This window comes from Scleropages formosus, chromosome 23, assembly GCF_900964775.1.
Source record: "Scleropages formosus chromosome 23, fSclFor1.1, whole genome shotgun sequence".
Lineage (NCBI taxonomy): Eukaryota > Metazoa > Chordata > Actinopteri > Osteoglossiformes > Osteoglossidae > Scleropages > Scleropages formosus.
The window spans coordinates 22,443,654-22,455,991 of NC_041828.1; the positions used below are offsets into that span (position 1 = coordinate 22,443,654).

Consider the following 12,338-nt stretch of genomic DNA (forward strand, 5'->3'; position numbering starts at 1 on the left):
AAGGCGTGTCGGAGGGATTGAGGAGCTCCTCAAAGTACTCCTTCCACCGCCCGAGGACATCCTTAGCTGAGGTCAGCAGCGCACCACTTCCATTGTAAACAGTGTTGGCGGAACACTGCTTCCCCCTTCTGAGTCGCCGGACGGTTTGCCAGAATCTCTTTGAGGCCGACTGAAAATCTTCCTCCATGGCCTCACCGAACTCCTCCCAGGCCCGAGTTTTTGCCGCGGCGACTGCCAGACCCGCGTTCCGTCTGGCCCGCCGGTACCAGTCAGCTGCTTCAGGAGTCCCATGAGCCAGCCAAGCCCGATAGAACTCCTCCGTCAGCTTGATGGCATCCCTTACTTCCGGTGTCCACCACCGTGTTTGGGGATTGCCGCCGCGACAGGCGCCGGAGACTTTATGGCCGCAGCTCCAAACCGCCGCCCCGACAATGGAGGCGTGGAACATAGTCCATTCAGACTCAATGTCCCCCACCTCCCTCGGGACCTGGTTGAAGCTCTGTCGGAGGTGGGAGTTGAAGACCTCTCTGACAGGGGCCTCCGCCAAACGTTCCCAACAGAGCCTCACTATGCGTTTGGGCCTGCCAGGTCTGTCCAGCGTTCTACCCCACCATCGAATCCAACTCACCACCAGGTGGTGATCAGTTGACAGCTCAGCCCCTCTCTTCACCCGAGTGTCCAAGACATATAGTCAAAGATCAGAAGAAACGACTACAAAGTCGATCATCGACCTCCGACCTGGGGTGTCCTGGTAACCAAGTGCACTGATGGACACCCTTATGCATGAACATGGTGTTCGTTATGGACAAACCGTGACTAGCACAGAAATCCAATAACAACTCATCACTCGGGTTCAGATCAGGGAGGCCGTTCCTCCCAATCACGCCCCTCCAGGTGTCACTGTCGCTGCCCACGTGGGCGTTAAAGTCCCCCAGTAGAACGACAGAGTCCCCAGTGGGAGCGCTTTCCAGCACGCCCCCCAGGGACTCCAAGAAGGCCGGGTACTCTACACTGCCACTAGGTGCATAAGCACAAACGACAGTGAGAGACCGTTCCCTGACCCAAAGGCGCAGGGAGACGACCCTCTCGTTCACCGGGGTAGACTCCAACACATGGCGGCTGAACTGGGGGGCTATTAATAAACCCACACCCGCCCGCCGCCTCTCACCCTGGGCAACGCCAGAATAGTGGAGAGTCCACCCTTGGTCGAGAAGAGTGGTTCCAGAACCCAAGCTGTGAGTGGAAGTGAGCCCGACTATATCTAGACGGTATCTCTCAACCTCCTTCACTAGCTCAGGCTCCTTCCCCGCCAGTGAGATGACATTCCAAGTCTCAAAAGCCAGAGTTGGCACCCGAGGTTTGGGTTGGCCGGGCACTCGGCCCCGACCACCACCCAAATCACAACGCACCATCCCCTTATGTCCTCTCCGGCAGGTGGTGAGCCCACCGAAGAGCGGCTCCACGTCATGGCTTCGGGCTGAGCCCAGCCAGGCCCCGTGGGCATAGACCTGGCCACCAGGCGCTCGCATGCGAGCCCCCCCCCCAGGCCTGGCTCCAGGGTGGGGCCCCGGTGACCCCATACCGGGCGGGGTGAACGAGATCCTTGATTTAATAGTCATAAGGGGATTTTGAACCGCGCTTTGTCTCGTCTGTCACCCAGGACCTGTTTGCCTTGGGAGACCCTACCAGGGGCATATAGCCCCAGGCAACATAGCTCCTGAGATCATTCAGGCAGGGAGTGCCAACATGAAGTAAAATAACCAGATTTCAGTGTCAATTTAGGGTCTCTGGAACTTCTCGCTCCTCTGTCCACCCCTCTCTGGTATGCTGGCAGCAAATGCACAGCTCTTGCTGCTCGAACCATGACCATGGTACAGCCAGCCCTCTGCTTACTGTAACATAGCCCTGGATGCAGCACCTTATGCTGGCCCCCCCAAGCCTCTGCATTTTCACTGACAGCGGAGTATTTTAGGGTACACAGGCCCCATGCTGTGATTCAACAGAACCACCTGTGAGGGGTATTAGGGCGATGCTAGGCTATTAACCATTATTTTTGTTATTGCACACCAATATTCTGTTTCAAGGGGTGCGGTGGCGCAGTGGGTTGGACCACAGTCCTGCTCTCCAGTGGGTCTGGGGTTCAAGTCCTGCTTGGGGTGCCTTGTGATGGACTGGCGTCCCGTCCTGGGTGTGTCCCCTTCCCCCTCTGGCCTTATGCCCTGTGTTGCCGGGTAGGCTCCGGTTCCCCGTGACCCCGTAAGGGACAAGCGGTTCTGAAAATGTGTGTGTGTGTGTGTGTGTATTCTGTTTCACGCCTAGTTGTGCTAATTAAACCATTATGTTTAGATGCGTGTGCACGTGTGTGTACGTCCTTGGCTCACTGACACACAATGGAAAGAATCTGAATAAATGCTGGAGCAGAAAGACTTGCAGTGTGAAAGCACAAGAAGGTTTTAAAGACACAAAACAGGGACACATCTTTATCTTCTGGCTTAGAAAACACATTTGTTTTATATGTATTTGTAGCACTAAGGGAGGTGGTTGTGAAGGGAATTGAGAACATTAATGCGTCCCTCCTGCCCGAGAAATTGAAGTTGTGGTGGTTGTAGTTTGGCCGTATTAAATGGACACTTACGGCACATGGGTTTTCTGTCAGGGAGGTATAAAAGCTGAAGCAGATTATTACTAAGATGGTAAGGAAGTGGGACACTGTTTGAGTACTGAAGAGCTGTAGGGTTAGGGCATGTTGGACATGCCAGTGACAAGTTTCTTCAAAGAGTATAAATGTGCAAAAGTGTGACAAGTTTGGTTGAAGAGTATATGTGTGCTAACGTGGGCTTTGGGACAACATTGATGTAATTGAAGGATGTGATGGTGAGAAAGGTGGCACTGTCGGTAAGGACGAGCAGGGTATGGAACCCTAGAGATGCAGTTCAAAGCATGAAGGGGCGCTGCAGCTATTGGACGTAGTTGGTCACGTGCAGAGGGGGATGGTGGGGTTTGGCGCTGGCCAGATGCGGCAGTTGTGGAGCGCTGCTCTGGAAGCAGAAAAAAAGTGGCAGGTTCTTGAGAATATTTGGGAGCAGGAAGAGGAGCGGAGGTGTATAAAGGTGGTTGCACAGGTAAAGCAGGGTGAATTCGGAGGGTGTGGAAAAGCAAAGGCTACGTTGGAAAGACATGGGGGCTATGGAGGCAAGTCGCATTAAGTTCGTTGCTGGAGCGACGTACAATATGCTGCCAGCACCACAGAATGTTAAGCAGTGGGTAGGTGATGATGCTTGTTGTACATTGCGGAGCGGTGTGGCAACGCTGAGGCACATTTTGTTGGGATGTAAGGTTATCCTGTGCAGGGCCGCTATACTTGGCACAATAATCAAGTGCTTAAATGTTTACCAGGTGTTTTGAAAGCAAGCGTGTGGTGGTGAATTCATTGCCTGTTGGTGGTATGAATAATATGACTGGTTTCGTGCGGGTAGGCGGGCGGGAAAGAGTAACACGGTGCAAGAACGGATGTGTGTTGGTAGATGGGGGAAGGTATAGGACTGGATACTGCTGGCTGATGTGGGAAACAGCTCTAAGTGTTGTAGGTTATTGTGGTTACTTTGTTGTGTCTAGACATGGTGTTATATTCTGAGTGCGAGCAGACCCTGTACTTTGTAAAGTTAACAGCACCATTTGAGGATGCTATTGGGGAGGTATGAGCGGAAAATGTTTAAATATGCAGATTTAGTGGCAGAGGCAAGAGACCGTGGGTGGCGGGTAGGCATCAAGGGGTTTGTAGCTAAATCAGTTGTCGTTATTAGTGAAATTTGGTGTCAGAGGCTGTTCCTTAAGGGTGGCAGTGAAGGACCTCTCTGAGGCTGCTGAGGAGGCGAGTCAATTTTTATGGTTTTGATTAATTCTTTAGCGGTCATTAAAACTAGTGGCAGGTGGCCAGCAATGGGAGGCAGCTTTGCTGGTATGTATGGAGGTGTGGTATTGTTAATTGGGATGGTTTAAGATTGTGGATTTGGTGCATTTGCTGTGGGTAGAGGATACCTAACGTGTGTGGAAGGGGGTGGGTCTGTGAGACCAGATTTCACCAATGAGCCTTCCTGAGGTGTCGTGGGCCTAATTCAACAAAACACCAACAAAGGTAGGTGCCTACTTGACAACCTCAATGAAATAGCCGAGTTGGCACCCTGCGGTTGATGTGGTGACTGGGGGAGAGGAAATTAAGTCGCTTGGTCTTGAGTCATGGAGATGTATGATGGCAATGCTGGATGTTTTCTCTGTGGCTTCATGGTGAAGTCAGTTGGACTGGGTCCTTGTGTACAGTAATGATATAATAATGGGGTGTAACATCTTATCCTGTGTATGTTGGATAAATGAATGTTGTAAGTTTTTCATCTGGAGTTCAGATGACCTCAGCAGTGCGGCTGCCATCAGGAAGGTTTCTGCTCCAGCCCTGCTCTGCAGCCAAAGATTGTAAATGAGAAAGGCATAAAATAATTTAAAAAAATTTAAAGACTATTTATGTGCTTTGTGAAATATATTTTACACATTTTTCCTGTGGGCTGGTGCTTCATTCCACTACATTATATTTATTCATTGTCACCTACATCCTCTCTGCATGGGCTCCATGTCCTACCTCAAATGTAGGTCACCTGTACTCCACTCACACATACTTAGATACTTTTCTCCAAAGGGACTTACTGTATGAAGCTGACTGCAATTTACACAGTCTGGTAATGTTTACTGTATCAGTCAGGGTAAGTACCTTGATCATGGGTACTAGGATTCAAACCTGGGTCCTGTGATTCCAGGGTGATAGCTCTAACCACTGGGGCTCCTGCTGCCTTATGACATTAACCCATAAATGCTCACATCTGTATGTTCAAAAACACAGGCATTTGCTGACTACTGTACTGCACTGTCCGACCTCCACAAGTGACAGAGGGATGTTGGCGCAGTGAGTTGTCCACCACCACTTATCCTCCTGATCAGGCATACCTGTCTCGTACACATTCACATGGAAATACACAGACAACTCCGGAGTCTCTCCGTTCCAACACTTTATTCCCCCTGCTTCCCTTTTGCCTGCACTGTGGTGGTTAAGAGCTTAGCCTTATAGTTGATGCAGTTTGATGGTTATCATGGCAAACCCCAGGAGGGATGCAAACCCTTCAAACCACTGCCTTGGTCCGAGTGAGTGAGCATGTACTTCACGTCGATAGACCCAGTTGTGTCAATGTACAGAAACTCAAAAACTGCACTGATATCCGTTTGTCTTCTGTTTTTTTCCCGACAGGGGGCATGCTGGTTAGACCTGCTGTCCCATAGGTTTGAGTGCTGCCTGTTGCTATAGTGCTCTTGATCAACTTACCCTGAATTGACACAGTGAAAATACCCTGCTATATAAAAGTGTTAATCAGTGTAAGTCACTTTGAAGAAAAGAGTCCTGGAATTAAACATAAATTAACAAATTTAATAAACACTTTACCAGTCTGACTTCAGCGTCATGCTGCTCCATAAACTGAACTTGTCTTTCTTCTCATCTGTCTTTCCACACCATGTGTTGTTTCTCTGCTTCCTGTTACCATCCCTCTCCCTCCTGCTCCTCGACCCCATCCCCCAGCTCACCTGCGCTTGCGCAGCCGGTTGTTCTCAGTCTTGAGCACGTGCAGCTTCTTGCCGAAGAAGACCGTGATCATGAGAAGCAGCAGCACCATGAATGCAGCCGCACCCACAGCAATACATAGCACCTGGAATTCCGTGATAATTGACTCGCACCTGGAGCCTTTGTGCCAGATGTAGTCCTGAACATTGCACCTGCAAACAGTGGAGCACAGAGAGCGTGTCAGAGGGGCACTGAAGTTAAAGGGTGGCACTCATTCACTCACTAAAGTAAACAGCTTGTCTTGGCCAGGGTCATGGTGGTCCAGAGCATATTCATCGGTCCATCATAGGGTACCCATACCTGAAACTGATGGAATGCACAGAATTGCTCTTTTGTTTATTTTGAATGCTCTTGAAAGGCAACATTATAAGAAATGACTTAGTGTGGTTTGATTTATCATTAATATGACAAAATAGTGCAGCTCAGACAGGTTATGAGTTAATGAGTGATTAGTGTAATTAAGCATTAATTCATTAGGTATTGATGTAATCTAATTTATATAACACACAAGCGCATCTCAAAGTTGCAAAACCCTGTCCTAAGGTAGCCACACACACCCTGAGCAGGACCACTGGTACCCACTGTGCCATGCTGCCACCCTAAGCTAAAACACATTTCAAAGCTGCTGTGAGCATGTGTCTATAGTGCCCAGATGAAGTAACACAAAGAAAGATATGGTGATTCTGCACAAGAGGTGCTCTGCCGTACAATGAAATTGCATCCAGCTCCTCCAGTTATGAGTGTCACGTCGGGAGGTGATGTTAACATGTCCTGCTGGGCATCCAAATGCAAACATTAAGGGCAATGTTCTCAAATTAAGAGTGAATATATACATATACACACATACAGTCCTGTGAATAAGTACATACACCCCCATGGAAAACTGCCTTTTTCAACTGCTTTGGGAGGCCACGTGGGTGCACTGGCACAGCAGATTCGGCTTGTGCCTGCTGTGTGGCGGGTCTAGAGTTTGAGTCCCGCTTGGGGTGCTTTGCGGCAGAGTGGTGCCCTGTTCAGGGTATGTCCCCTCTTCCTGCGGCCTGTGTTGCCGGCTAGGCTCTGGCTCGCCGTGACCCTGCTTGGGACATGCGGTTGTAGACATTGCATTGCAAGATCTTTGGCTATGCAGACATTTGATCTTCATTTAAACATTTTCTGGAGATATAGGTGAGACACAAATAAATGATTGAAAAATCAAATCTTTATTGTGTTTTTGTTCAACAATGAAATTTAACAGCAACTTTCCTATGTGAAAAAAGTAAGTACACCCCAGGTCTCATAACTTCTTGTAGCCATTCATTTTTGACCACTCCTCAATGCAGAATTCCTTTAACTGTGAGATGTTTGAGGGTTTTCGTGCATGTACAGCCAATTTCAAATCCTCCCCACAACATTTCAATGGGATTCAAATCTGGGCTTTGGTTAGGCCATTCCATAAGCCAGCATTTCTTTTTTTGAGGTATTCTTTGGTAGATTTACTGGTATGCTTAGGGTCATTATCCTGCTGAAAGGTCCACTGCCAGTTCAGCTTCAAGTTTTGGATAGATGTCTTCACATTTTCTTCGAGCACTCTTTGATGTGAATTCACAGTTAAATCTAGGATTGCAAGTTGACCAGGTCCTGAGGCAGCAAAGCAACCCCAAATCATAACATTTCCCTCACCATGCTTTAAAGTTGGTATGGAGTTCTTCTCAAATGCTGTCTTCGGCACAAACCAAACATGTCTTCCATGGTACTGTGGCCAAACAACTGTATCCTTGATTCATCTAACCAGACCCCATTGTTCTGGGAGTCCTGTTCTTTGCCTAGGTGTTCATTGGTTAACTTTAGTCTTGCCTTGATGTTATTTTTTGGACAGTAAAGGCTTCCTCCTTCCACACCTCCATTGCAGATGAAAGTTGTGCAATCTTTTTGTGATGGTAGATATATGGACGATGACACCAACAGCTGCAAGAGTTACCTGCAGATCCTGGGATGAAATCAGAGTTCTTGGAGACTTCTTTATTCATCTTTTGGTCTGCTCTTAGGCTGAATTCCTGGGGTGCCCTGTCCTAGACAAATTGGTAGTAGTTTCAAATCTTTTCCACTTGAAGATTTTCCATACAGTGGAATGACTGATTTCAGATAATTTAGAGATCTTTTAAATCCCTTCCCAGGCTCAGGAGCATCCAAAATCTTCTTTCTGAAGGCCTTATAGAGCACCCCTGTGATCAAGGCATGATGGCACTACACAATTCAGTAACAAAGACCAAACCACACTCTAAATGTCTGAGATTTAAATAAAAGGTTCCTCTGGGATATTCCCAAGCAATGTTTTACTAAATGGCACCTCAGCTGGTACACCTGATTTCACACACACACACACACACACATTTTCAGAACCGCTTGTCCCGTACGGGGTCACGGGGAACCGGAGCCTACCCGGCAACACAGGGCGTAAGGCCGGAGGGGGAAGGGGACACACCCAGGACGGGACGCCAGTCCGTCACAAGGCACCCCAAGCGGGACTCAAACCCCAGACCCACCGGAGAGCAGGACTGCGGTCCAACCCACTGCGCCACCGCACCCCCTTTTTCACACCTGATTTCAATTTTGTGCATTTGAAGTTGTGATAAATGTTGACCGTTCTACCTACCCAGGGAGTTCTCGACTGTGCTCATGGCTGCAGTTTACATCCCACCCCAAGGGAACACACACAGCGCGCTGAACGAACTGTACCACGTCATCACTAAGCACGAGAATAAACACCCAGATGGACTGTTCATTATTTCTGGAGACTTTAACCAAGCCGATTTCAGGAACGTGTACCCCAAGTACCATCAGCACATTTCCTGCCCCACCAGAGGCTCAAACACCCTCGATCACTGCTACACTTCACACAAAGGTGCATACTGCTCCCTGCTGCGTCCACACCTGGGGCAATCAGATCACACCTCGATTCTGCTGCTCCCGGTCTACAAGCAGGAACACAAGCGAGAGGAACCTGTGACGTGCACTGTGCAGCATTGGACACCAGAAGCGGAGGAAAGGCTCCAGGACTGCTTTGACTCCGTAGACTGGGACATGTTCAGAAACTCATCCTCCAATCTGGATGAGTATGCCACGGTGGTCACGGACTTCATCCGGTACTGTGTTAGTGTCTGCATACCCCATAAAACAGTCCACTCATTCCCTAACCAAAAACCATGGATAACCGCCAAAATCCGAAATAAGATCCCCGCGCGAACTTGCGCGTTTCAATCCAGAGACACGGACGCATACAAGAACAGCAAGTACGAGCTCTGCAAAGCCATCGCCAGTGTGAAATGGAAATATAGCAGGAAGGTGGAATCAGAGTTTAACTGCACTCAAGATGCACGTAGGCTGTGGCAGGGAATCCAAACTTTAACAGATTACAAACCACAGAGGTGGTCATTGACAGCTGCCGCTGCGTCTCTCCCTGACGAACTCTATGCGTTTTATGGCTGCTTCAAGTTCGAGAATAAAGACCTCCCCACTGTGAATCCCCACAGTACATGATAATGCCGGTCTCACCGTCTCTGTGGCACAGGTGAGAAAAACTTTTAGCCGAGTCAACATCTGCAAAGCTGCTGGTCCGGACGGAATTTCAGGGCGAGTTTTAAAAACATGCAGTGAGCAACTGGTTGCTGTCTTCACGGACATATTTAACACCTCCTTAAAAAGTTCAACTGTACCCACTTGTTTCAAAAACACCACAATCATCCCCGTTCCTAAAAAGAACAAAGTGAGCTGCCTTAATGACTATCGCCCAGTGGCACTGACTCCCATTGCAATGAAATGCTTTGAGAGGCTGGTGCTGGGACACATTAAAGACACTATCCCAGACACTCTGGACCCACTGCAGTTTGCCTACCACCACAACAGATCCACTGAAGAAGCAATATCACATACACTTCACACCATTCTGTCTCACCTGGATAATAAAAACTGCTATGAAGGCTATTGTTTGTAGACTATAGCTCAGCATTTAACACTGTTATCCCAACCAAGCTGATCCAGAAACTACTAGGGCTGGGACTGAGTGCCGCATTGTGCAATTGGATCCTGAATTTCCTCACCCCAGCATGTGCGGATTGGCAGTAATACCTCCTCCCCATTGATCCTCAACACTGGCACTCCACAGGGAAGCGTCCTGAGCCCAGTACTATACTCCCTGTTCACACATGACTGTGTGGCCAGTCACAGCTCCAACACCATCATAAAGTTTGCTGACAGGAAACAGGATATGATTCAGGCACCCATCTATACAGGAGGGGACATTGTAGAGAGGGTCAACAGCTTCAAATTCCTCGGGGTCACCCTCACTGCCAAACTCACATGGACTGAGCATACAGCATCAACCATCAAAAAGGCCCATCAATGCCTCCACTTCCTCAGGCATCTGAAGAAAGCCAGGATGTCCACTACAGTCCTCACCACTTTCTACAGGTGTGCTGTGGAGTCCGTCCTCACAGGGTGTATTACATCCTGGGGTGGCAGCTGCTCCATACAGGACAAGAAAGCCCTACAGAGGGTGGTCAAAACAGCTCAGGAAATCATCGGCACACAGCTACCAGCAGTACAGGACACCTACACCACACGCTGTCTCAGAAAGACGATGCGCATCATGAGAGATTATAGTCACCCCGCACGGGCACTTTTCTCTTCCCTGCCATCTGCAAAACAACTCAGGTCTATTCAAACCCGCACAGCTAGGTACAGGAACAGCTTTTACCCCACTGCTGTAAGACTATACAACACTAACTAATGTGTTACCTTTAGTAACTAGAGTTGGACTGCTCCACCCAAGCACATTGGAAAATTACACTGCCACTTAAGCATTCTCATTCGCTCGTTCTGAGTTATCTGGCATTATTGTTACTACTGTTACCATTATTTGTTGCTATTGCTGTTTGACTACTCACTGTCATTGTTTTGTTTGTACGGTATTTCTGTTGTCTTTGTCCATAGTCTGTGGAGAAGCACACACACACACACATCTTCAGAGCCGCTTGTCCCATATGGGGTCACGGGGAACCGGAGCCTACCCGGCAACACAGGGCGTAAGGCCGGAGGGGGAGGGGACACACCCAGGACGGGACGCCAGTCCGTCGCAAGGTACCCCAAGCGGGACTCGAACCCCAGACCCACCGGACAGCAGGACTGTGGTCCAACCCACTGCGCCACCGCACCCCCTGTGGAGAAGCATTCAGGAAGATTTTCATGATACATGTACATGGTACTTGTATCTATGACAATAAACTTGAAAACTACTTCCATGTAACAAATCTGTATTTTTGTTTACTGAAACTATAAAAAGGACAACATAATCATGCAAATTTGTCATTTGTTCAAGTATATCATCTTATATAGGCAGAGAAGATAAAATATCTGTCCAAATTTGTTTAAAAAGGCTAAATATTCCATGGGGTGTACTTTCTCACATGACTGTATGTATACTATGCAAACTAAGAAAGGAAGTGCTGAAGTGAGATTAGGAAAATGAAAAAAAGAGACACGCTGACTGTTCTTGTAAGGGAAACTCAATGAGTACACAGTAACTTGACTTGGCAGGGACATAGTAGGGATTTGGGAAACTGGGCAGCGAAACACGACCAGGACAAGAGTACAGAGGACAGACGCAGACAGAACTGGAGCTTTGAGCTAGAATACAAACACACAGAGAATGAGACTTTAGAAGCAGGTGAGCAGATACGGAACGGGAATATCAATGAGATCGCCAGGAAACGCAGTGAAGTGCTGATCAAGAATCCACAACTAGATGTTTGTCCTTGACTCCTTTTATGGTGCTGGAGATTTGGTGTTCATTGCATTCAGGTGTGCTAGTGTGGCTGAACGGCTCCAGGGGAAACAAGTAACTTTCATCCCAAGCCTTGTCCTCAGGAATCATGACAATGAGCGTTTGTGTTCCAGGTTCGCTGCTGCAAATGTGATGAGAGTTAACAGCTAAGAGGCATTATGTCATTTTTTTGGTTTTACACCAACTTTTAAACAAGCACATGAAAGAACAGTTTACATGACAGTTTGAATGTGTCTGGAGAGGTGTGTGAATGGGTGCTATGAGTGATGTCACGGCAGCAAGTAGGACGAGGTTCTACCTCAGTTGAACCCTAAACAAATAAGCTCTTCAGTTACGGTCAGTGTATTTAAGGCTTATCTGCAAGCACGTCTCTCCATTACATTATGATTCCTTATAAAAGATATGATCAGGGCCAGTTTCACTGCTGACCCCACACAACCCTGCATTGAGCGCTGATCCCCAAGGTCATCTGTGAAAGGGTCTGCTAGTAGATGGCCAAGCATGTTGGCCAGTATCACTCCTCATGGTTGCTTCATGGATTGTAGAACAGTGTGTGTGTGTGTGTGTGTGTGTGTGTGCGCGTGTTTTGAATATGCGAGTGTCTGAGTGTCTTTGTCCCACCGGGCCTGTTTCTCGCAGTGGGGTGAGTTTAGTGCTGTTAACCTCGCTGTGGGATTACAGTCTGTGTCTGGAGCAACAGCCTGGACAGATGGTCCTGTCAAGGACTTTGTATGTCACTGCACGTTTGTGTAAGTGTGCAAATCAGTCTCTGTCTGTTGGTACACCCATATGTCTGTATGTTTCTGACTGCATGTCTTGGTAAATGTGTTAATAAACCTGTTTATGTGAGGGTATATT

At 48.2% G+C, this 12,338-nt stretch overlaps 1 protein-coding gene across 5 annotated transcripts in view; it reads right to left on the reverse strand.

Annotated features, from left to right (window-relative positions):
* Positions 1–12,338, reverse strand: part of LOC108927972 (chondroitin sulfate proteoglycan 5-like) — a 49,604-nt gene that overhangs the window by 11,205 nt on the left and 26,061 nt on the right. For all 5 annotated transcript variants that reach the window (XM_018741684.1, XM_018741686.1, XM_018741685.1 and 2 more), the window contains exon 3: positions 5,623–5,811. In XM_018741684.1, the coding sequence (XP_018597200.1) occupies positions 5,623–5,811 (189 nt within the window). The remainder of the gene's footprint in view (positions 1–5,622; positions 5,812–12,338) is intronic.